The sequence below is a fragment of the Myxocyprinus asiaticus genome, chromosome 6 (assembly GCF_019703515.2).
Source record: "Myxocyprinus asiaticus isolate MX2 ecotype Aquarium Trade chromosome 6, UBuf_Myxa_2, whole genome shotgun sequence".
NCBI lineage: Eukaryota > Metazoa > Chordata > Actinopteri > Cypriniformes > Catostomidae > Myxocyprinus > Myxocyprinus asiaticus.
Window position 1 is genome coordinate 52,363,801 of NC_059349.1, and position 27,609 is coordinate 52,391,409.

General features: G+C 38.4%; 1 protein-coding gene across 1 annotated transcript; it reads left to right on the forward strand.

The window, feature by feature from the left end:
- Positions 1–624: 624 nt before the first annotated feature.
- abhd8a (abhydrolase domain containing 8a) lies at positions 625–27,193 on the forward strand. The gene is made up of 5 exons (XM_051700624.1): positions 625–1,010; positions 14,737–15,501; positions 17,167–17,337; positions 18,418–18,634; positions 22,510–27,193. Exons 2-5 carry the CDS (start codon positions 14,750–14,752, stop codon positions 22,759–22,761), a joined length of 1,392 nt encoding a protein of 463 aa, XP_051556584.1. The 5' UTR covers positions 625–1,010; positions 14,737–14,749; the 3' UTR covers positions 22,762–27,193.
- Positions 27,194–27,609: the final 416 nt, after the last annotated feature.

Sequence of the window (27,609 nt, forward strand, 5' to 3'; positions counted from 1 at the left end):
TTCTCCCAGTTATCATTGCTATAATGCGAATGAAAAGTTTAGACAAAAATGAAAATATTTTACATCATGCCTTTATGGTGATTTTACTGTTATAATAAAAATAAAAAAAATAATTAAAAAAATTCTGGACCGGATTATTTTCATTAATGTTCATCAATAACGTGCTTAATTGCAATGAAAATAATGTCAAAATGTTTTTGTTTTTTTAAATCCCAATGGTAATTTTCTTTATGCAAAATATCATCTTGACCTTGACATCGACATGTTTTGGTGGCATTTAAAAATGTAAGTATATTATTCATGTTTATGTTATACCTGTATGTATCATAAACATTAAGCCAAACATTTTAGATTAAGGACAATAGAGCCTATTACATGGGATGTTTTCTATTAATCTGCAAATACCAGAAATAGTACATTTTCTACAGGATAAGGCAGCATTATTAAAGGATAATGGCTTCATGCATGACATATATGTTAATGTGTCATCATGTAAGAGGTAAGAACTGCTGCTCTCTATCTCATCTGGGCTTAGCAACAGCACGAGTAGACTCTGTATTGGTCACTATTCAGTGATGAAAGCCCTGCAGTTCGTTATAACTCCTGTCAGTCGAGCAGAAAACGAACCAAGACATGCTTCCCGACTACAGGAGAAAACAAGGGCACTGGGGTGAATAATTGCCCAACCGTGAGGATGCTGAGCGCGGACGCAGTATGTTCGGAGACGCCGCTGGACCGCTTAAATTACGATGCATCCTTTTATTTACCTTCATCCGAGTGCGTTCAGTCTAATTAGATTTTAATAGCATAAATCAAGACTAGAATGCGGAACCGATACCAAACATGTGTTCTGCTATGAAATGACATTATTGGTCTTAATGCAACAGATTAGAGATATTATAAATGCTTTATTTTTGTTTTGCGACATCATAACCCGTCCATCAAATATTGGTGCATCCTAAAATCTAGCGCGGTTACGAAACCGATTCGTCTACTAGGCATTGATCCAGGTAAGAATTAGATTTCAAAGTCATGTCAATATTTGCTTTTAATAATGTAAGTATGCATGCTACTGCGACATGTTTTGCAGACTCGACATGCAACATTTGTTGCGCATCAAGCAATCAATCAATGCAAACGTGTTTAGAACTGTTACAGTGTATCACATAATGACACCTGCTCAATGGAATGCAATGGGGCAAATAATAAAACTGTTTTAATGATGATTCCAAAGCATCACAGGCTTTTTATTATTATAAATATTTAAATAGTTGTTTTCACAGGTGCACTGTAGTGCATCTTTTTTTTTAAACAGTACATTTGATATATTAGCTCTCACAAATGAAATCATTTACATTCTAAGCATGCTTTAATGGCACCCAGGTGGATAGCCTGGCTTGTTACGTAGGGACTGTATGTAGTGTTCTGGTTGTAGGTTACTATAGCACTACTGTGCAGCAGTGTCTGCCTGCACACTCCAGTTCTGCATTGCAGCCCAGGTGATGACTCGTCAAAACACACTCCCACCCTGGTGAATGTGGGGCAATGCATGAACTGGTCTGTTTGCTTTGGATTTCTAGAGGATTACATTTTTTTCCCCCATCTGAAATCAACTGTGTCAGCATGCAATTGCAAGACCAGGGCAAAATCAAGGGCAAAATATGACTAATTCATACCTCCTCCTAAAGGAATATCAAAAGAAAACAGACCCAGATAGTAACAAGATGTGAGCCAAATCTGGCTTACTTTTGGCACTTCTGGTTTGGTTCAGTGAATTTTTAAAACCTTTATTAAAATGTGTTAAAAATTATGGCACGCTGCTTATACATACATGTATATATATGGGTAAAATGTAGGCTAAACCACTTGTTAGATTTTGTTTTAATTTCATTTTCTTTTGATATGGTCATCGAGTGCTACATTTTATCATGCTGTTGTTCCAAGAAAACATTTATTGTAATACATGATTTGAATCTGTAGATTAAGAGTTTCATTGTTTCTTGTTTTAGTAAATCTGGCCTTGATTAATACAAGTGGGTTTTACTTCAATGCTTTTATTTTACCTGCAACATTCACAAGGACAAAAGTCTAGTGCTGTGAAATTATTTATGGTGTTATTCACTATATAATAATAATAATAATAATAATAATAATAATAATAATTAATTAAAGCTGAAGTATGTGATTTTTTCAGTGTTAAAATCCTTTCTTCTGTACCAGCTTAATATGCAGAGACAACTACGGTGCTGTGAAAAGTATTTGCCCCCATCCTGATTTCTTCTGTTTTTGTGTATATCTCATAGTACATTGTTTAAAAAAAATCACACAAAATCTAACATTTAACAAAGGCAATCTGAGTAAACACAAAATACAGTTTTTAAACGATAATTTTATTTACTAAAACAAAAAAGTTATCCAATATCAACTGGGCCTGTGTGAAAAAAAAAAGTTTGTCCCCTTAGTTACTAAATCCACAAATCTATGAAACTGCATTCATAATGGGGTTCAGCTGGACTAGACACACCCAGGCCTGATTACTGCCTGATTACATTATCTCCAAATGGAGAAAACTTGGCACAGTAGTGAACCTTCCCAGAAGTGGCCGACCATCCAAAAGTTCTCCAAGAGCACAGCGACGACTCATCCAGGAAGTCACAAAAAAGCCAAGGACAATATCCAAGGAACTGCAGGCCTCTCTCGCATCACTAAAGATCACTGTTCGTGACTCCACTATCAGAAAGACACTGGCCAAAAATGCCATCCATGGAAGAGCAGCGAGGCGGAAACCACTGCTAACCCAGAAGAACATTAAGGCTCGTCTGAATTTTGCCAAAACACACCTTGATGATCCTCAAACCTTTTGGGAGAATGTTCTGTGGACTGATGAGTTGAAAGTGGAACTGTTTGGAAGACAGGGGTCCCGTTACATCTGGCGTAAATCAAACACAGAATTCCACAAAATGAACATCATACCTACGGTCAAGCATGGTGGTGATAGTGTGATGGTGTGGGGATGCTTTGCTGCTTCAGGGCGACTTGCAATAATTGAGGGAAACATGAATTCTGCTCTCTACCAGAAAATCCTAAAGGAGAACGTCCGGTCATCAGTCCGTGAGTTGAAGCTCAAATGCAACTGGATTATGCAGCAAGACAAAGATCCAAAGCATAGGAGTAAATCCACCTCTGAATGACTCAAAAGAAGCAAAATTAAAGTTTTGGAGTGGCCTAGTCAAAGTCCTGACTTGAACCCGATTGAGATGCTGTGGCAGGACCTTAAACGGGAAGGACCTTAAACCCTCCAATGTGGCTGAACTAAAGCAGTTCTGCTAAGAAGTATGGGCCAAAATTTCACCACAGCGTTGTGAAAGACTGATCTCCAGTTATCGGAAGCGTTTGGTTGCAGTTGTTGCTGCTAAAGGTGGCACAACCAGATATTAAGTTTAAGGGGGCAGTTAGTTTTTCACATGGGTGATATAGGTGTTGGATAACTTTTTTGCTTCAATAATATATATATATTTGAAAACTGTATTTTGTGTACAATTTTCATGCCATTTCTCACATGAAGATCTACAACAATTTAGTATGAAAAATACACAAAAACAGAAGAAATTAGGAAGGGGGCAACTACTTTTTCACAGCAATGTATAAGTAAGCCATGCATAGGTTTAATTTTCTTGAAAACTGTAAACACTGTGTTTCTGTGGCACTATAAATTCCTGTTTGTTTTGGGCGACCCACTTAGTCCCAGACTTTCTGATGGTTTGAACAACAGCAGACGAGGTACGTATTCAGAAAGCTGTTTTGAAAACATTGTTTATTTTTGCAGTTCTGTTCCGTGGCGCTAGTGTTGCAGAAATGACATACTTCAGCTTTGAAATAGCCTAACTATTATGTTAAATTGAATAAAATGGTTATTTAGTGTAATTTGGTTATTTAAGTGCATTTCATCAGGATGCTGTTTGTATAATACGACGTTTGTTCTAATACATGTACAAATTTTTACAAAATTATTTTTGTTACATGGCTCGCCGCAGTTTCCGGTGTAAAAGCACCATAAAATAATGTGGTTGCTTCAGCAATTGTCTTTTTCATTTCACATTTGCTTTTTATGACACTATTGGTTAGGTTTAGGTTTAAGGTTTAGGGTAGGGAGGTCGGTTGTGTTGATGTAAACAAGCATTAACATAAAAACTTTATCTGTTTGGGGAAAAATTTTACTCGCTTTTAGCGCCACACCGTAGACATTTCACTTCGGAACTTCCGCGATACGTGTAATGAACCAAGTAATGCCATTTTGCAAAAATGTCGCCACAAAGCCATAGCGGTCTCCCACTAAACGGGTTTGACTGACAGAAGTTCAGTTTTGGCTGTTTCGCCTTTAAAAGATAGACTTCTAACTCCGTTGCATAACTGCCAGTGTTTTAATTGAGCAGAATCAGCCCTGCGGCATTGATTTTCATGGAGATGCTGAGCTGGACACTTTAACAGCTGCAGAAGCTGCCAACAGTGCAAGAGTAGCTTCTAGCAAATACAGCAAATCCTAGAGGATCCCGGAAGGTCCCGGAAAGGACCTCAAAGCTGAAATCTGTAATTTTTATGTTAAAATACTTTCTTCTATCACAGCTTAATATGAAGAGAATTACAAGCAAACTATTCGTATGTTAATTTTCCCTTAAAGTGTAAACAATGTGGCTTTGTGGCACTTTTAAAACATTTCTCTAATTGTTTGAGCTTCCCGACCACCCCGACACAGCAACATTGGCTCAACCAATGGTGTGAATTTGGGGTGCAGAAATTACACACTTCGCCCTCAAATCTTGTTGATCAGGTTCTAGATAACCTTTTATAAGTCTGAATATTGCAACAGTGGCTGCAGGTAGCAGTTTGTTTGATGTTAATGATGAAGGTTGTCTATAGTATAAGCATCTCTTAGCATCTCACAATATAAAAGAAAAAAACACATGATATAAAGTGTCTGATATCTACAAGCACAAGGCAGTGAGACAGTACATTTGAGACAAGAACAATATGGTTGCCACCGCCTCTTCATTTGATTATTAATAATACATCACCGCTAAAAACCTACTCTCATATAGTCTGAATTATGTATGGTGCAACAAGATGAATATGGGGAAAATAGAACAGATGAAAATGAGAGAAAGAGATAGACAAAGAGAGAGAGAGATTGTCTTAATGATGACTAATGTTGTTGTTATTGTTTGCTGGTCTCTCTGGCTGCAGTACAGGAAGCTCAGAGCTGCAGCGTCTGTGTTCTACGTGTCACTTCCTCTCACAGTGAGAGACAGCTGCTGTCTGCCGACTCGTGCATGGTGTTGTCTAAAGTCAAAACATCTCAGATGAGTTTGTGACACTTTGTGACAAATACAACCGTATAAGACACTTAATAGATATTTAGATAGACAGCCAGAGAGACTGAACAGACAGACAGACAGACAGACAAATAGATAGATAGATAAAAAAACATACAGACAGATAGACCAAAAGACAGATAAACAGACAGACATATAAAAACAGACAGGCAGATAGACATACAGACAGATAAACCGAATGACAGACAGACAGGCAGATTGATAGACTGAATGAACAACAGGCAGGAAGACAGACAGATAAGAAACATACAGACAGATAGACGGAATGAACAGACAGGCAGACAGACAGACAGATAAAAGACACAGACAGATAGACAGAACGAACAGACAGACAGACAGTCAGATATAGACAGATAGACCGAATGGCAGACAGACAGATAAATAAAACATACTGACAGATGGACCGAACGAACAGACAGACAGATAGATATACAGACAGATAGACTGTATGACAGACAGACATATAAACATTCACACAGACAGATAGACCGAACAAACGAAAGGCAGACAGACAGATAAAAGACAGACAGACTGAACGACAGACATATAAAAACATAAAGACAGATAAACAGATAGATAACTATACAGACAGATAGACTGAACAAAGACAGACATACAGACTGATAAAAAAACATACAGACAGATAGACAGATCGAACAGACAGACAGACAGATTATACAGACAGATAGATTGAACAGACAGACAGATAGACAGACAGATACATAAGTAGATATAAAACATACAGACAGACAGAAAGAAGAGACAGACAGATATACAGACTGAATGACAGATAGACAGATAAAAACAAAGACAGACAGACAGAATGAAGAGAAAGTCAGACAGATAAAAACATACAGACGGCAAATAGATACACAGATAGACAGACAAACATATAAACATTCACACAGACAGATAGACTGAACGAACGAACGAAAGACATACAGACAGACAAACAGACAGACAGACCAAACAACAGACAGAATTAATAGACAGACAGATAGATAGATAGATACACAGATAGACAGACATACAAATAAACATTTGCATACACAGATAGAACGAATGAAATAATACAAAGACAGACATACAGACAAACTGGCAGAACAGACAGACAGAGAGATAGATAGATATACAGGCAGATAGGCATATAAAACATATACACACAGAGTGAACAAACATACAGATAGAAAGATATACAGTCAGATGGACAGAACGAACAAACAGACAGACAGTTAAAAAAGTCAGACAGACAGGCTGAATGAACATACAGACAGACAGACAGGTAGACTAAACGAACGACAGTCATATAGACAGACATGCAGACAGACAGATATAAAACATACAGACAGATAGACAAAAGGAACAGACAGGTTGCTAAGGTGTTCTGGGTTTTTTTAGCTCATTGAAATGCGGTTGCAAAGGACCTTCTACATCGTTGTTTACTGGCCCAAGTCAAAAGAGTTCACGCTCAAGACTCTATAATATGATATGACTCCAGTTTCTCCTTCAACGTTAGTCTTAGGGAATTTTTTTTATTTTTTTTTTCTTCATTTTATTACATTGCAATATGAGAGCTCTAGCGTACATTTATTGTGTTTATTTTGGTTGGACTCTACACCACAGATTAATTTATACCCTTACACTCAATACACAAAATACACTAAAATACACAATTTCCATCTGTGAAAAATGCAATCAGACACTAGACAAGTTTTTTTTTTTTTTACTCAAGTTTGAGTCACTGTGCAAGAAAATTGCACTCATAATAACAATTCTAGCTAGGCTTTTTGCACAAAATGTATCCAAAACACATCCAACACATACTGAGCTGTTCTGAACATCCCATAGCCCTTGGCCTGGCTATATTTAAAGTAGCCGACACAGAATAAACCGTCTTAAAGAAAGGATGCTTTGCAGAAGACCATTTATGACTAAGAGACAATCCCAGCAGCACAGATTTGTATGCAGGTATCAGAGGGGTCATCTGATATGGGCGGCTTTCTCCATTAGTTCCCAAGGGAAACACGCTGGAAGAGCCTGAGGTATTTTTAGATATTTGTCTAGGTCATGATGTGAATCATCACATCTTCTTCAGGATTCCACTGCTGAGATCTATGCATTATGCAGCGTATTCTTATGCCATTTTTTCACATGCTTTTGCCTGCAATGTTTTGCATGGGCGAGTGTGTGTGCATTTTAGTATTTTTCCGAAAGGGAATTTTTGTGCTTAGAGCTTGCTCTTTCTTTAAGAGAAATATAACTATACACAAATGAGTCAATTGTTGACATAGTACACTGCAAAAAAAAATTTTCTTACTGAGTATTAATACTTTTTTTCCCAGTAAGAAATACTGGAAAAAAAAAAAAAAAAAAAATAAATATATATATATATATATATATATATATATATATATATATATATATATATATATATATATATATATATATATTTGTATTTTTATTTTTATTTTTTTTCAAAAAATGCATCTTCAAAAAATGAAGATAGAAAGTGTCTTTGTTCATGTAAACAGTACAGGCTCTCTAGTTCTCTCTCTACTGTGTGTGTTTGTGTTTTTCATGGTGTCTTTGTTAAAGCACTGACCGTTTGAGTGCTGAACGCAGCTGTCATAATGTCACTCGCAGTAACAGCAATGCAGCGCTTCTGTTGTGTAGCACAGCAAGTTTTGAACATCACAGAAAGACTGGAGGGAATTCTGCAATACCAACCACAATAAAACAACACTGCATTAGTGTAACAGGAGATAAAATGTTGCAAGGGAGATTTACCTAACTGGGTGAAATTCACTTAGAAGAACATCATGGACTGGTTTCCTCCTCATAACCCTGGAACATGTGAAATACTGGTGTTTGCAACCTCTGTAATGTGTAGTATTTCCAAAGAAACAGGATGCCACAATCATTGAAAAATAAATGTAGGCTTGATTTTATTTATTTTGAATTGATAGGATTGTGAAAGTCATCTCTGTAGGACAGGAGGTTCGAGGGGAGGGGGTGAAAATGAAGAAGTCTTGTTTTTACATTTTGTTGAAAGATTACAAATATAAATAATTTTCTTCATTGGAAAAACGCGTATTGATGAATCATTCAAAATAGGACGAGGAACATGTATTAACAATTTTGATTTCATGTTCACTTTAAAGAGCTAAACATACAATATTTGACGCTAGAGATCGACCGATAATTGGTTTTACTGATTTTTTTGAATTTTTTTTTTTTACCGATATTTACACTTTTTTGCTAAATCGGTTAGCGTTTTGAGTTTACAGATACTGTAAATGCTGCCATCTGGTGGGGATGTAAAGAATAGCATCTAAGCATCCAAAGACACCATTATTCTATTAAGTGTTCAACAGGAAACTGTTGTGTTCACCGATAAACTAACTTAATGTTATTTTGGTCACCATAGGCAGAGAGCTTTTAACAAATCCACTTGTGCAAAAGTCCTGAAGTTATGTTAACATATACTGTAACATTTACTTTGTTTTCTGCAATCATAACTACAGTAAACATTGTAATATCTCTGTAATAAAAAGCAGTGTTTTGACTATGTTTTTGTTGTTGTAAACAATTATTGTTGTAATGATTATTTGGTTAACACTGTGCAAAAAGGCATAAATAAAACAGTTATTAAATATTGGTTCTGCAGTTATCGGTCATGTAAATGTAACCGGCCCTGGTCACCCTGCCCGAACGGGACTCAAACCAGCGTCTCCGGTGTGGGAGGTGGGTGCTGTTACACCTACGACGCCTGCTACCTCTCCTGTACGCCGCCAGAGGTTACCATCTGTATTAACATCTCACGAACTACATTTACCATAAATCCTCCACTCAGACTGATTACTCTCACACTTGTTTCACATTAACTCTGGATATTTAAGTTCCCTGTTTTCTCGCATTCAGTGCAAAGTCTTGTTTGCCTTGTCAACATTTCTGAGCGTTATTTACCCATCCTGTTTTCCCTGTGTTTTGACTCCTGCCTGTTTCTTGTATTTCCCAGCCTGCTTGTGAGTTTTGTGAATTTATTGCCTGTTTACTGGATTACCCTTCTGCCTACCGGATTTACTTGGTTAGCCTTTCTGGACTGTTTACCTGTGTATCGAACTATTGCCTGTTTGCTGGATAACCCTTCTGCCTATCGGATTTACTTGGTTACCCTTCCTGGACTGTCTGCCTGTGTACCGAAACACTGCCTGCCTTTTGTTTTCTTTGTTGTTTTGTTACTTTGTTTTACTATTTATACTGTTATTAAAACTGCATATGGATCTTAAAACTCGTGCCTCGGCATCCTCGCTACAGAAGACTTCGCCACACTTAGATCCAGCAGCTTTCCAGCAGTTACACAAGCTTGTTTCAGCGCAAGCAGCCATGCTTAACAATCACCATCAGCAGCTGTGCAAGCTCACCTCAATCACGGAAGAACTCTTTAGATCCGTGCAGCCAAACCCGCAAGTATCTCTGAAAGGGGTTTCCACTAACAACTCTGCCTGCAGCACAACGAACTCTGCAACAGTTGTTTATCCTCGACTCTCGCTTCCTGAGAAGTTTGACGGATCACCCAATAAGTGTCGAGGATTTCTCTTACAATGTGAACTTTTTCTGTCTCAACTACCTCTAATGTCTCCCAATGATGAAGCTCATGTTTCCTTCATTGTATCATTGCTGTCAGGAAAAGCACTAGACTGGGCTACGGCAGTTTGGAGTCATGAAAACATTTTAAAGGGTTCATTTGCTGACTTCCTAGCTCATTTAAGGGAGGTTTTTGAGCATTCTGAGGGGGGGAAGGACCTGGGAGAACTTCTATTGAGTTTAAAACAGGGGAAGAAGTCTGTTGCTGAATTCGCCTTATCTTTCCATACGCTAGCAGTGCAAACTTTGTGGGTGGAGGACACATTGAAGCTGTTGTTCCATCAGGGGTTAAATCCTGATCTTCAATCTGAGCTAGCATGTCGTGATGAGGGGAGATCTCTCGATGAATTCAAACTAGCCATTCGCTTGGCTAATCTGATCAAAACCTGTCATCCAGTCAGTTCTCTACAGTCACTTCACTCTGACATCGCTGCAACCAGTCATCACGAGCCCATGCAAGTGGGCCTTTCTTCTCTCTCCTCTGAGGAACGATGACGCTATCTCCAAGAGAGATTATGTATCTACTACGGACAGTCGGGACATTTACTGCCTACCCAACTCGTCCCCCTAGGAAGGGGGATGCAGCGGTGAGTTCAGAACTTCCAAACTTAATTCTTACTGAACAGTTTGAACTTTCTTTCATGTTGCATGTTCAAAACAATGAACATCAATTGTCTGCCATTTTAGATTCAGGGGCTCCAGGTAACTTAATTGACCTGGCTCTCGCCACGAGCCTTAATATGTCTTTTGTCCCATGTGTCCCTCCTTTACATGTCTCTGTGCTAGACGGATGACCCCTGGGCTCTGGCAAGATTCAACAAATCACCCATCCCATTCATCTTTAAGTTGGACTCTTTTATCATGAGGAAATTCAGTTCCTCGTCACTCACTCTCCTAAGAACCAGATTATTCTTGGCCTGCCATGTCTGAGACTTCACAACCCTGAGATCTCCTGGAGAGATGGACAAATCACTCGTTGGAGTGCTTCCTGTTTCCAGTCTTGCCTAAACCTTCCTGAACCCATCTCTCTCCCTCCTGTAAGCACCACGATGATCCTCCCTGAAAAGGAGAGTTCAATCCTACCACATTGTTATTCGGATCTCCAGGAGGCATTCAGCAAAGCCAAGGCTACTCAGCTTCCTCCTCACCGTTCCTGCAATTGTGTCATTGACCTTCTGCCAGGCTCCTCTCCTCCACGTGGACAGATATACCCCTTATCTGAACTTGAGACTAAAGCCATGGAGGAGTACATTTCGGAATCTCTTGAAAAAAGATTCATTCGACCATCCACTACTCCTGCTTCTGCTACATTCTTCTTCGTAGGAAAGAAGGATGGGGATCTTCGTCCATGCATTGACTATCGAGGCCTGAACTCAGTCACCATCAAATATCGCTATCCTATCCCTCTGGTACCAGCAGCATTAGAGCAGTTCTACACCAAACTGGATCTTCGTAATGCCTACAATTTAATCCTCATCCGGGAGGGGGATGAATGGAAGATTGCCTTTTCTACACACACTGGCTACTACGAATACCAGGTAATACCTTTCGGACTTTCCAACAGTCCATCTGTTTTCAAAGCCTTTGTAAATGACATATTTCACGATCTCATTGGCAAATGGGTTATAGTATATATAGATGACATTCTTATATACTCTTCTTTCCTCGATGAGCACGTTCAATACATCAGAGAGGTGCTCAATCGCCTTATCCAACATCAACTATATGCCAAGATAGAGAAATGTCAGTTTCATCAGCCTACCATCTCTTTTCTGGGATATGTCATCTCTCCCGAGGGGGTCACCATGGACTCTTCCAAGGTACAAGCCGTGCAGCAGTGGCCACTTCCTGTGTCAGTCAAAGAACAACAGCGCTTCCTTGGTTTTTCCAACTTCTACAGATGATTCATCTGAGGTTTCAGCTCAGTGGCTAACCCACTCACCTCATTGTTCCGTGGTAAAGCCCAGAAACTTAACTGGACACCTCCTGCTCATCAAACCTTCGATAACCTCAAATGATGCTTTACTACTGCCCCCACTCTCCATCATCCAGACCCCACTCAACCCTTCGTGCTGGAAATGGATGCCTCTGACTCAGGAGTTGTTGCGGTACTCTCCCAACGACAAGGATCTCCCACTAAACTTCATCCCTGTGCCTTCTACTCATGCAAGTTATCTGCTGTGGAGAGAAACTACAATGTTAGCAACCGAGAAATCTTAGCCATGAAGGTGGCTTTTGAGGAGTGGAGACATTGGCTAGAGGGAGCTCGTCATCCTTTTCTGTTAATCACGGATCATCGCAACCTGGAATACATTCAGTCTGCTAAACGTTTAAATCCTTGTCAGGCTCGATGGTCCCTCTTCTCCAGGTTCGAGTTCACCACCACCTTTCGACCTGGCTCCAAGAACACCAAAGCCGACTCCCTGTCTCGCATTTATGGGTCCACTACTGGCAACAACCCTGTGACTTCCATTATCCCACCTACTCTCATTGTTGCTACCGTACAATGGAACATAATGGCAGACATCACCCAAGCTCAGAACCAAGAACCCACTCCCGCTGACTGCCCTCCAGATAAGGTCTTTGTTCCCAGCTCCTTACGCAACAGAGTACTACAGTGGGTTCATGACTCGGCCTACTCGGGACATCCAGGCGTTCAAGCTACTTGCAGGTTAGTGCAAAACCAGTTTTGGTGGGAGAACCTAGTGACTGAGGTCGCTGACTATATAAAAAACTGCAATGTGTGTGCCACCTCTAAATCTATTCGACAGCTGCTGTCTAGTCTCCTTCAGCCTCTACCTGCCCCTCGACGTCCTTGGTCCCATATCGCTTTAAATTTCATCACAGATCTACCCAACTCTCAAGGATTTACTACCATCTTAACCATGGTAGACCGCTTCTCTAAGGCCTGTAGATTTATCCCTCTGCCCAAGCTCCCCTCATTTATGGAATGTGCTGAGAACCTGTTTCAGTATGTCTTCCACTGGTATGGCCTACCTGAAGACATTGTCTCTGACCATGGTCCCCAATTCACCTCCCGAGTCTGGTCTGTATTCTTCAAATTGCTCAACGTCAATGTTAGTCTAACCTCTGGTTACCATCCTCAATCCAATGGTCAAGCCGAATGTCTAAATCAGGACCTTGGTAAATTCCTCCAGGCCTACTGTCAAGTCAACCAGCACAACTGGAGCCATTTCCTGCCCTGGGCAGAATATGCTCAGAACTCACTATTCAAACCAGCTACCAGAACCATGCAATTCAAGTGTATCCTAGGTTTTCTTTCCCTGGTCCAGGGAGCCATCCGATGTACCTGCAGGTGACGATTGGATGCAGTGCAGTGAGACTATCTGGGATCAAGCTCACGTCCACTTACAGCATGCCATTCGCCGACAGAGTGAACAGGCCAATCTCCATCGGGCCCTGGCCCTAATTATGCTCCTGGACAATGGGTTTAGCTATCTACCCGAGATCTTCATCTGCGACTGCTGTGCAAGAAACTAAGTCCCATGTATGTGGGTCCTTTCAAGATTCTTCGTCAAATCAATCCACTATCATTTAAACTTCAGCTCCCTGCTAATTACCATGTTTCCCCCACCTTTCATGTTTCTCTGCTCAAACCCGCGGCGCCTCAGAGAGAGGAGGACCCTCAAGACCCCCAGAGACCCCTTCCATTCCTCATTGATGGAGAGGAAGCCTTTCGGTTATACAAGCTCCTGGACTCTCTGCGCCGGGGTCAGACGCTTCAATACTTGGTGGACTGGGAAGGCTACAGCCTGGAGGAGCATTCCTGGACGAACTCAGAGGACATTCTAGATCCTGCTCTCATCGCTGAATTCCACCACAATTTTCCTAATCATCTCGCTCCCAGAGGTTGAGGTAGACCCCGACGCAGACAACCTCCTCATGTCAGAAGCCATTCGCAGGGAGGGGGCTCTGTTACACCTGCGGCAACTTCTACCTCTCCTGTACGCCGCCAGAGGTCACCATCTGTATTAACATCTCACAAACTACATTTCCCATAAATCTTCTGCTCAGACTGATTACTCTCACACTTGTTTCACATTAACTCTGGTTATTTAAGTTCCCTGTTTTCTCACATTCAGTGCGAAGTCTTGTTTGCCTTGTCAACATTTCTGAGCGTTATTTACCCATCCTGTTTTCCCTGTGTTTTGACTCCTGCCTGTTTCTCGTATTTCGCAGCCTGCTTGTGAGTTTTGTGTATTTATTGCCTGTTTACTGGATTACCCTTCTGCCTATCGGATTTACTTGGTTAGCCTTTCTGGACTGTTTACCTGTGTATTAAGCATGTTCAACCGGACTGTGGGATGGCAAGGGGATTCTTGGGTCTGAGTTTGTGTATGTAACTGGAGCCAGCTGGTACGTGATAGCTGAGCGGCATGTGTAAACCTCCCTCCCCTGGCCTTAAGAGGCGCACTAATGACTGACGCTAGAGGCTTTAGCCTCCTCGTTAGCACACCCGCCTCCCATGCCGGCTGACGCCAGTTCAAATCCCGCTTGGAGCAGGTCGAGCAGGACCAGTTACACATACTTGCGCAAAGAATGTTTCTGGGCTAAGACTCCTGAATATTATGCTATACTGTTGCAACTGCATTGACCATTCATTTTAATAATGTGAAGTATTTTAACATTGAAAAAAATTAAACCATCATCCTGATTGTGTTTAATTGTGTGTTCTCAGGTAATCAAGCATCATGTTGACCAGCATCACTGAGAGCATCTTCTGCTGTCTGATGGGAAAGACCAATGGCGTCGTTCTGCCGGTTGAGTCGTCTGATGGGAAACCGTCTAACGGATTCGAGTTTGTGGAGGTAAAGCCGGGTCGGGTGCTACGTGTGCGCCACATCCTCCCAGAACGCCCCGCAACTACCGAATCGCAACCAGAACCGGGCAACACTGTCCACTGCAAACGCAAGATCACAGTGTACCGCAACGGGCAACTCGTAATCGAGAACCTGGGCGACGTTCTCCACTCCGAGATCTTGCAGTGCCAGAACGGTGACGTGGAACCGTGCAGCATGGTAGAGGTGGAGCTGTCCGACTACACCACTGCACCATCATCACCTGATCCCAAACCTGCTCCACCTCTTCCCACCTCAGATCAGCAGAAACCTGCTCCTCCACCCAGGCGTCGGCGACGGAAACCGAAGCGTACTGTGATAATCGATATGGAGCGCTGCATCAGCAGCTGTAAGGGGACGCACTCAGATGTGGCACTGTTTTTCATCCACGGTGTTGGCGGTTCGCTCGATATCTGGGGCAGTCAGCTTGATTTCTTCTCACGGTTGGGTTACGAAGTCATCGCCCCTGATTTGGCAGGGCATGGCGCTAGTACCGCCCCTCAGATAGCGGCGGCTTACACTTTCTATGCCCTAGCAGAGGATCTGCGTGCCATATTTAAGAGATATGCAAGAAAAAGGAACATCCTAATTGGTCACTCCTACGGGTAGGACTATCTCAATGAATTTGTTGCACATTTTTGCACTATACACTACCAGAAGGGCTGGGTGATGTATTGAATATTCATTAAATTATTGCAATATTTTTGCTGGCTGTGTAAAATTAAGCAATATCGTAAACTTTTTTTTTTTTTTTTTTTTTTTGGCAACAACGTTTCCTAAAGAGCGCATCATAAGACTAATGCTGTAGGTTCACAAATTAGCACAATTCCAAAGATTTTTAACCACTACGAGTTATTATACAAATTTAAAAACGTGACACCGTATTACAGAAAAGAAAGAGATTAAAGTGTTTCACCGTACTTGTATTGAGGAACATTGTAAACAGTTTAATACACGTTACACTTTCAGTTTATAATAGCTTCAGGTAAAATGTAAGTAAATATCATAGAAATATAATACTATTGTTTAAAACAAATCTAATACTCAAAATAATAATTCAGTATTATATTATAATAAACTTGATTGGGTTTCACAATAATAAGTCAACATAAGAATAACATTCAATGTGGTTCCAAAAAGTTTTCACACACACACGCACGCACACACACGCACACGTGCACACACACAAAATATTAAAAGTAAAAACATATGTTTTTAGTATGTGTTGTTGAATATTAGTATATATAAATGGAAACTATATAAAATATTCTACCTTTTCATTTAGTGAAAAATCTGTGGGAAACATACATGTATTATTTTTAACTACATTTTTACTTCATGCTTTAGGCCACATCAGTATTAATCCGTTTTAATTTAGAAACCTACATTTTCAGTTTCCTAACATAATTGTTTTCAAAAGTGTCCATTTCTGGTGGAGGAAAACATAGTTTCTGTGTGGATGTGAGGCATAACGTAGCAAAATCAATGCGTTTTCAAACAAAAACAGGTAAGTGTGGATGTGGCCTTATTGAATCCACTTGACTGCAACGGCTGTTTGGTTGAAATAATCGTTCCTCTGATTTAAAAACTTTTAACCCATTTCTGAGCAAATATGTAATTATCGAGAAATATGCATATCAAATATCATCAATAGGCTAAAGAAGAGTTTTTGTAGCCACATTGCAGTGATGACTACCAGTCAAAAGTTTGGACATGCATGCTCATTGTTTATTATATTTTTCCAAATTTTATTCAAGTCATCAAAACTATAAAATAAGACAAATAAGAGTATGGGAATTATACAGTGACCTAGAATTAGAGTTAGACCGATATATCATTTTTACCGATTAATCGGTGCCGATAGTTGTTTATCGGCAACAATAAATAGATTTGAAAAACTATTGGCCAATTAATCGGTTATCGACCTTAGTTATCGGTATCTGCAAAATCCACTATTGGTTGACCTCTACCTAGAATGCTTAACAAATCAAAAATATGTTCCCATGTACAGTATGCTGGACACTGCTTTTTCCTTGACTATCTGCTCAATTGTTTTAATTAAAGACATTTACACATAAGCACAATATTATATTTGTTTACAAAACCTATTTCAGATATTTGTGCATAAGCCTGTAAATCAAAAGGTCTTTCGGACCACAAGAAACTGTCAAGCATTTGACTGCTTATGTATAAGTCACTGTTTTTGGTTATTGTTAATATTGAGTTAATATTGAGACTTCTGGACTAACCCCCTTCTTGTTAATGTAAAGGGTGTCGTTCTGTACGTTCCTGGCTCACGAGTATCCAGAACAGGTGCATAAGGTGGTGATGATAAATGGAGGAGGCCCCACGGCACTGGAACCCAGTTTGTGCTCCATCTTCCAACTGCCCTCCTGCGTCCTACACTGTCTGTCCCCGTGCCTGGCCTGGAGCTTCCTCAAGTAAGACACAATCCATAAGATTGGACATTTCATATTTTTAGATAGTACTGTGTTAACTGAGGTTTTGTATAAATTCAATATTTGGAGAATCGTTAATCAATGTTAATAGGTGGTATATGCTTCTGTTAAAGCCATTAGTCTGTGTTATTTAAATTTTATGCAGAATTCTTGGGGAAAAACTACACTACCCATGATCTCGAAGATAAAGTTCCACCAATCAGAAAATCGCGGTATACAAAGCGCTCCAAAAGAGCTCTGTAGCGACTCGCATGATGCACTGTGAATTACGCAGTCAAGTCGCTCTCTCTATACTCTGACACTACTTATATATTTGTATATATCTGAATATTTTGCAATACAATTAAAATATATTGATTCTATTCTTCTAATCAAAAATGTAATATCAAGTTTTGTATATTTCCATTACAAACTACTTGTATATTTGTATATGTCAATATTGTGCTATATACTTTCAGTATAGCCTACTGCTTCTATCCTTAAAATGAACAACGTTAAATCAGTTGTTGTCTATTTTTCCACCTTTTTTATTTGATTCATTTCATTCGCAATGCTTCATGGGATTGTACTTCATTCCCTCACATAAGACGAAAGAACAGCCTTGTACCTTTTGTCTTTTTGTCTGATTTTCAAATACGTTTTTACATTAAATTACATAAAATCAAAGTTGATTGATTTGGTTCAAGGCTTAGGACTATTATGAAATCCCTATGGAAAGAATGAATGGGAGATACACTTCCAGAACAAGGACAGCATCATAGAGACTTCAGGGTGGGCTCTTTTGACGTAGGCGATTAAGCAAAAACCCACTAACAGCCACATTTTTTTTTCTTGGGTTTTAGGCACTATATAAATAAAATGTATTATTATGACTAGTAATGCCCTAGCATAGCAATGCAAAAACATTACCATAATTGAAAATGTTAATCTGAAATTTATATTGAGATTTAATTTTTGTCTTTTGTTTTCCTCTTCTCTTTTTCTCTTGCTGTCTCCTTCTCACATTCCATTTCCTAATCTTAATTTTCTGTTTTTTTCCTCATCTCTCCTCTATCTTCACAGTGCTGGTTTCGCGCGACAGGGTGCTAAAGAGAAGCAGCTCCTGAAGGAAGGAAATGCGTTTAACGTGTCTCCGTTCGTGTTGCGAGCGATGATGAGCGGGCAGTATTGGCCGGAGGGCGATGAAGTTTATCATGCAGAGCTCACTGTACCCATACTTCTAGTGCACGGCATGTATGACAAGTTTGTGCCCATCGATGAAGATCAGCGAATGGCAGAGGTTAGCACACACCAAATCAATACACATTACACCGAATAAACTTTCACGCACTGTGGTCATTACTTGTGTGACATCATAAAGATAAAGTAACTTTCTTTTGGCTGTATCCCAATTTGCATACTGTGTACTAAAATAACATACATCACAGATGATAAGGAAGTACGTACAGTACATTTGTTACCTATGTAGTAAGACAGTAAACCATATTGGGATGTACTGCTGTGTCACACAATTTCACCTTGATACCGCAGACCCCTTTATCTCATAATATTGGCATGTACTCATGTAGCTGAATTCATGATTAATTCACTTTGGGTTTATACATTTAAAACTGCCGTGTTATTCCTAGCTATCATTGTACAGCTGAAGTAAAAGTCAATAGGGAAATAATAAAAATAATAATAATTAAAAACATTTTATTGCAGAACTTATTTACTGTATTGCAGTACAAATTTTGTATTACAGTAATAACAATAATCCCATTAAGGATAGTTCGAATTGCAAAAACTCAAAAGTAAAATGTCTGGATGCATAACAGTAATGATAATTTGGGAGGAAAATGTTCTTAATTGTCATTAATGTCACAATGCAACAAAATTGTAATGGTCTTAAATAGGGGTCATCATTGTGTCATATGATGGCATTATAATGTTTCAATAATTTAACAGTGTTATAACGGCTCTCCTCCTGCACACAAGCATGTCTCTGTGCTTTTGATGAGTAAAAGAGTGTTACGCATGTCCACAGATGTTCTCTGAATGAAAGACTGGTGTCTCATTGTACTGAACAGCTTACTGATTTAACTCAGTCAGTGAAGACTTCCTGCTATTAGATTCTAAATGTTTACGGGACACAGAGATACATTTCTGATCGTTCAGAACATAAAGGGATATTTCCCCCCAAAATTTAAATCTGTCATTTATTCATCTCCATGTTGTCCCTGTATTTTTTTTCCTCTATAGAACACAAAAGGAGATGTTAGGCAGAATATTAGCCTCAGTCACCATTTACTTTCATTGCATCTTTCTTCCATACAATGAGCGTGAATGGCGACTGACGCTGTCAGTCCCTAACATTCTGGATTCTTTTGTATTCCACACAAGAAAGTCAAATGGGTTTGGATCAACACTGGGGTGAGTAAATGATGACAGAATTGCCATTTTTGGGTGAAATATACCTCTGTTTCAGAATGCAAAAATTGGTTGAGACGTTACAGACATTACAGCTGATTGTTCTGTAAAGCTGAATAAATAATTCTGATTCAAAGTAATGTCCAGCATCATCCAATCACTGCCAACCATGTTAAAATAAAATGTTGCATTATAAATTCTGAATCTATGTACTTATATACATTGTCCCATGTCTGCCAAACATGTTGAGTGGTCCAAACATCATCTGCAGCCTGAAACTGAACTTTTGGTTGGATTTTAGGAGTGAATGCACTTAGCTGCATAGAAAGCTATAGGATGCTCCCTTGCTCCCTATTTAGTGAATGACTTAACCTCCAGTGTGCTGTCTGTCTTCACTGGTCTCAGAACGGTTCGAAATGCACCTTATTTTCTTCCTAACTCCATATAAACCCTGTGAAAGCAACATTTTTCAGCTTTTGGATGAACCCATTTATTCTGTGTGAAAATGCACAGTGAATAAATAGGAATGCATTTACTAATGTTAATGAATAGAGTCGTATTGCACAGTGATAACAAAGTAAAATATAACAAAATGTATATTAAAATGAATCGAAATGACCCACATGTGTTAATGTTTAAAGTTATTCAAAATAACTAACATGTTTGTTCTACTTTTGAGGGAATAATGTCCCAAAATCCTCATATGTGGACATCATGTTTATCAGTGCGCTGACGAAAATGAAAGGATTTTATAGAGTGGCATATCAAACAAAACTAGAGTCTCCCCTCTATACAACCAAACAGGTTTCTATGAAAAAACTTGAAGAGATTTCTTACCAGAGGCACTTCTGTTGGCGCTGCGTCAAAGTACAATGTCCACACATGTGGACACAGGGTCGCACAACGTTAAGGTGAATACTTTGAGTTTTAAATCAACAAAACTGACCTCACCCTACTACCTTAAACCTTAAATCTGAACCTAACCAATAGTGTCAAAAAAAGGAGCAAAAAGTAAATGGGAGATGAAAAATGCAATTTCTGAAGCAACCACGGCATTTTATGGTGCTTCTATGACACTTTCTGCTCATGTGTCGACTCGTGTTCTCTTCAGGACTCGTACCCCGGTCCTTCACCGTACCCCGGTGTAGCACTCTATCAGTTGAGCTATGCTTGTAAATGTAGTTGTTTATGTAATGTAAACGTTAAAATGTATCGCCTCAAGTCATGCGCTACAGTAAAAGTGCTTAGATGTCATAAGATAGCATTGTGTGAAGAACAGTGCGAAAAATAAATGTTTATTAACAGATAATCTACTGTTTAACTCTTGTTCTTGTGAAAGTGAATAAAAGTCATTGGTGTTGTAGCACCTCTAGTGTTCATTTTACCAGGAAACTGCTGCGATACGTACAACAAGCCACGTAAAAATCATTTAACAATGTAGCTATAGTAGTGTGATGCCTATTTAGCTTGATCTCATGAAAATGACATGACTGTGGCAACATTTGTGCTTCATTACGTTTCACTGCAGTTTTCCAGTGAAATGTCCAGCGGTGGGCGCCAAAAAATGAGTGAAATGGTGTCGTAATCAGACGAGGTTTTATTAGATGGAAGTTTTAATGAGTAAAATGTACCTCCCTAACCTAAAACTTTAACCTTAACCTAAACCTAACCAATAGTGTAGTAAAAGCAAAATTAGAGGTGAACAAAACAGACCACCTTACACTCAACCAACACCTAAACCCCTAATTAGCAGCTTTTCCACTATCGGGCCAGTGGGAGCCAGGGCTATCAACTGGTCCAATACCCTTGGACCTCGAGCCATGTGACAAATCGATCTGCGTTCCCACCACTGGGCCAATAGCCCCCGCGGCATTGCCCTAAAACTGCCTTAAAAATTGCCTTAACACGCTGCCCTGGTGCCAACGTCACACACCCCGCCCATTTCACAAGCAAGAGGGAAGCTCAAGCTGAGGTATCATGTTATTTAGTTATCTAGAATATCGAGTTTATATCGTATGTAAACATTAGCTAGCTAGCAAGATAAGAGAGCACTGACAACTCACTGACTGTAACTGCCATGGTGTCCCGAGTTGTCTCTCCACTAACAGCGGGATGATGTCCTAGTACACCGTCTATGATCTCGAACCTTGGAAAGTTCTTTCTTTGGGCACCGCTTTGTCCATTGTGTTTTAACTGATACGGTATGTACTGTACCTGCAATGTTTTATTTTTTCCCGAACCTGTACCGTAGTGCACTGGGTACACAACCTGACAAGTTTGGCGAAACTCTATCATGTGAGAAACCGTGGAAGCTAATCACAGAGGGAAAAGTGTGTAATTGTAGGTTGGTCTGTAATACAAGCGTTAAAATGTGTTTTTCAAATGATGCATTATTGTAAAATTGTTTCGATATCATAACATAGCAGTGTGTGAGTAATAGTGTGAAAAATAAGTGTTCATAAAGTCATAATCAGCCATTGTAGTCGTGATTTGTGTGAAAGTGAATTAAATGCAAAGTTGTTGTATCGCCTCGTGTTAATTTCACCAGGAAACTGCAGTGAAACGTAGAATGCAGCACGTAAAAGTCAGTTTGAAAAAAATGTAGTTATTAGTAATGTTGGATCTAAGAATAACACATATAAATAAATAGAAATATCAATACAAGGAATCTAAAGTACTGATACATGATTGCATCGTCACAGGTCTGTTTATGGCTGATTTATTGTTCAATATTTTTGTTTCCAGATCCTCTTGTTTGCATTCCTGAAAGTGATTGAGGAAGGCAGTCACATGGTCATGATGGAATGCCCCGAGACCGTCAACACGCTCCTGCACGAGTTTTTCCTCTGGGAACCTGACACTTCCAAAAAGGACACGATTGCCAAGGTAACAGCCGACCAGATGACAACCGACAACACCACGCCTGTCCAGACACTCATTGTCGCCAGTGGCAGTAGCACAGGGACACCCAAGGTCAACAAGCCCCTCAACAAGTAACCTATGATTGACGTATTTGGGGTAAACCAATCAGAAGGCTGTTAATGGCTGGTGCTGCAAATGGTGAAACCGTCACCTTGGTCAGAAGGCCTGAACGTGTGTCACGAAGAGGGTGAGAACGTTTCAAGGGTTGAGGCTCTCTCTAAGAGAACTAGCAGAGTGGAAAAAGCAGCTGATTTTAAACCAATAATGGTGGTTTATGATTATCATTATGCCTTTGTATCTCTCTGCTACCTTTTGGACAATATCTTTCCTTCTTGTGCTTTCTAAACAAAAGGACTGGATGTCCATTCAGAGGTCGAAACCTAGTGTTCAAAAGTGCTGGAGTCTAGACGGGACTGAATTACGAGAAGACAGCAATTGCCGGAGTTTTTAAAAAGCTAATGTGATCAATTGTGATCCAAGGCAAGACAGAGTGTTTAAAGTCAACATGAAACAACATTCACAACCCATTTTACTTCCATAGTTTAATGTATTTTCAAGTGAAAAGTAAAACTAGGGCGGGGCTTGATTTTATTCATCGTCAGTGATTGTATTGCGAAAAGTGGGCGTTATTTACTAGAATGGAGCCAAGTGGTTGAAGGGGAGGGGTTAAAAAATGAGTGCTTGATGACATCATCCGAAAAGGAAAGTTGTTTCAGAGGCGGAGCAAGTTTCAATAAAAGAGTACGAAGACAAAACATTTCTTTGGAATAATGTGCACTGATTAATCGTTCACAATAAGACCAGGAACATGAATTAAGAAAGTAACTAGAGTCTATTTTGATTTCATGTTGACTTTAACAAGTTTGTACAGAATTTGTGTTCACGCCATCACCGAGCACTGTTATATGTTCTGAATAAGTCAATACTAATATTAAATGGATTTTTTTTTTAACATGTCTTCCCTTATACAAACAAAATCCACCACTTGCCGTTAAAGAGGGACCGTGCTTGAAAACAGACGTATAAAATATCGAATTCTTGCAAAAAATAGATGACAAACAAAAGATAACGTACTGTAAACACATGCTAGCTACTCATTTTACTTGAAGCAAATTATATGAGTTTAACGACAAAAAAACACGTTACTTCACACGGAGGACAAAAGCAGGACAAGCAAAAGACATCAAATAAAATTGACCGTCGCAATGGGAAATTTCATGCCAGTTGGTGCACTCTGCCATCTCCTAGCATCCAGGAAGTAGAGCATTAAAACAAATACAATATGAGAGTGAGCAAAAGAAAGAGCTAGAATAATGTTGATGGCCATGTTGTGATATTGTGCTGTGTAAAAACAGGATATAAGCTATCAGATCATAGCGTATTGCAGCTACGTACTCTTATGATATCTATAATACAGAACTGCAAATGTTGTACTGGATTGAACCAAAAATGTAGAATTTATTTAAATTAAATTATGAATATCTAACAACCAGGTTGATCAAATCACATGCAATGCAATTAGAACATAATTGTGTTGCAAAGTCAATGCAAAGAATAAATTGTGGCTTGTGCGAGCCTCTGGCTGGTTACTATGACAACAGCCAGTCTGGTCTGTCAGATTGTTTGGAAATAATTATTACACATGTGCAGGACAAAGGCATTATCTGCAGTCTCTTCACATTTATGTGATAAAATGGTCAAACATCCCCGCATAAGAGCTGATAGGACAAATTGAAAATCAGACATTCATGTAATTAACAAATTCTCTTTTTGACTTCCAATTCCACACAACTATGATGAAATGCAATGAAAACCCATAATTCAACAACTAATAATGAACACGGAAATATCCATTTTTATTAATTTTTTTTTATATGCAGAGAAGAAATTTAAACCATATTATGAGCTCAGTTTTTTTAAGCATATACTGTGTGATTGATATTTCTGAAGAAATTACTGAATGAATTACGTCAAAAAGTTTGAATGGAGTGATTATAACAGAAAGCCAGTGTTTACCAGAATGAAGGTTTTACTATCATATCATGAGTGAGTTTATCTACATATTAATTATTTTTTAAAGGAATTTCCTGGGTTAAGGAAATTATGGATTCCTATAGAAAATAATTTCAACTCGTCATCCATTTTGCAAAAAAACAAAACAAAAACAAAATAACATGTTGACCGTAATGCACTTACAATAAAGGTCAATGGTGTATGGAAGCCCTGAACCGCACTTATGAAAAAGAATTGTAGGTGTCTTAGCACCTTCCTGAGTCTATGTCCTACAAAAAAAACAAAACTAAAAAAAAAAAAAAAATTTTTTGTTTCTACTTTTTTTTTCTCTCTCTCAAAACATTTTTTTTCCTCTCAAAAAAAAAAAAAAAAAAAAAAAAATGCTAGCTAACAATTAGCATACGGTACCAACCTTGGCCACTAGGTGCCACTATCAGTAAGCATGAAATCTTATGCTAACAAGGTGACAGATGACAGCTGTGGTACTTGATCTGATGATTTATAGTTGTATAATGTTTTGTGAATCTTAATCAAGGAAAGAAACAATGTTTGAGTCTACTAATACATGAAATCCCACAATTAAATGAATAATTAAAAAAGGGTTCTCGTGTGTTGCCTCTTGAGGAGAAAAACATTTTGAGAAAAAAATATTGAGAGAAAAAAAGTTTGAGAGAAAAAAAATAAATTTCTGAGAGAGAAAAACATTTTAGAAAAAAGATTTTTGAAAGAAAAATAATTTTTCAGATAATTTATTTTTGTTTTTGTTTTTTGACTTTTTGACTTTTTACTTTTTTGTTGGACATAGGCTCAGGAAGGCACTAAGACACCTAAAAGAAAAAAAAATCACCTAGTGAAATGTTTTTTTCAAAGTGAGGTTTGGGGCTTCCGTAATGGGGCATGTACTGTATACCTGAGCGTTTAAAAGCAAAAATGTGCAGCTTATAAATTCATTAAAACGCTATTTTAAATTTTTCCACACAGAAATGTGTTTTTTGAGCTGTAAAGACAATTGACTAAGTTATAATTTAAATATTGGATAAAACTTTGCAAAGACGAGATTAACATTTGGTGCAACGTGTTGCCCCATAGACTTCCATGTCAAGTGCATTATGTAAACCTGATTTTTGCTTGTTTTTTACAAGTCAAATTTGCTTACATTATGTGTACATTAGATATGCACTGTGAAATTTTGGGCCGATATTGATTAAAAATATAAATAAATAAAAACATTTTGCCACTTTATTTTGTCATGAGATCACCGTTTTGCTCAAGAATTTTGCGTTAAAATTATACGATGATGTACAAAAGCTATTTATTTTTTCATTGAACATGGATTGGATCTATTGAACACATAACAGGCCAAAATTAAGAAAGCCACAATGAAAAATAATACAAGGTTAAAAAAAGATTTTAAAGATTTTAAAAATACGACATGACGACTGATGAAAAAATGGTTATTTTTTCACTTCTGTTTTTGCAGTTCTAAACAACAAAACTCCCATTTGACATACTACGACATTACAGATTCATATTAGGCATTCAACATAGTTTTTTGGATTTCATTTATTTGGTTAGCTATTGCTTTATATTATAAAAAAAAAATATATATATATATATATATATATAATATTGTAAACTTTATACAACACAAAATATCAGTGGCTGATATATCGGTGCATACAGTAACATATAAGCTAATGCATTCTGAATTTGATCATTTCACACCTTATGCCAAGTTTATTGCAACATCACACCCCCCCCCCACCCCCAAAATAGTGTATTTGACTGTTGTCAAAATTAGCAGTGTACAGTATTTGTTTCCCCTTTTCAGTTTTCTGTCATATCCTTTATCAAAAGGAAGCATCCAGAGGTGCAAATGGCTTCTCGTGTTTGATTGGTGGACAGCACTGTCCAGTCAGTACACATGGCTAGTGCTGACATATTCATTATCTGGCATTGCAAAAGAAAGAATGACATGACAAACTGAACACCTTCATTCAACAGGGTATTATGCAACCATGCTAAACTTTTCTCTGCTGACAGACGCTAGAAGTTGTACAGGCTGGGATTGTGTTTTTTTTTTTTTTTTTTTTTTTTTGGAGAGATGGGGAAAACATTCAAATAAAATGTAACACAATACTGGCCAATACTGTTATAAACTGCCAAAGGATCCATTTATGGATCAAGAGTGAATATGAGTCAAATGAAGGAATATTTTTGGACTGTGCGAGTGAACGAGTTTCTGAAGTGGACTAAGTTTCTCTGTTTGAGGGAGAAAATGTTGTTATACAGACTGAATGAAGAATTCCTCTTCTTCTTCCTCTGATTGTGTACTGATGTCTGTACCCCACTGTGAACACTGTAGTTCAATTTGTGTCAAATGTGTGTGTTGCATACAGTGTATCTATGGGCATATGTGCATATAAAATGTCTCAGAAAAAAAAAATTATAAATAAATAAATATATATATATATATATATATACACACACGCACACACACATATTATATATATATATATAACTGATGAAAATAAAAATAAAAAAATATAATAATTGTTTTCCTCTGTGCATTTTATTCATACTGTGTGTGTAAGAGAGCTGGTTTAAGATACTGTATAAGAAGTGTGTATTTCTTGCTTGTTGTGCCAAATTTGATAAAACTATATATATATATTTAGATTTTAAAATATAATTTATGAAAGTATAGCATATTTTTGTATTTAAAAATATAGTTTGCCCAAACGAAGATTCTATCATAATTTAGGCATAAAACATACTCTAAAAAAGTGTGTAACATTAAAGCGCAAACGTAATTTTTCATCGTTGCATTCTTTTAACATGTGCAATTCATAACACTATATAACACAGTTTTTGTTTCTGGGTAGTAAGTGTTATTTCCTAATTGCTTAT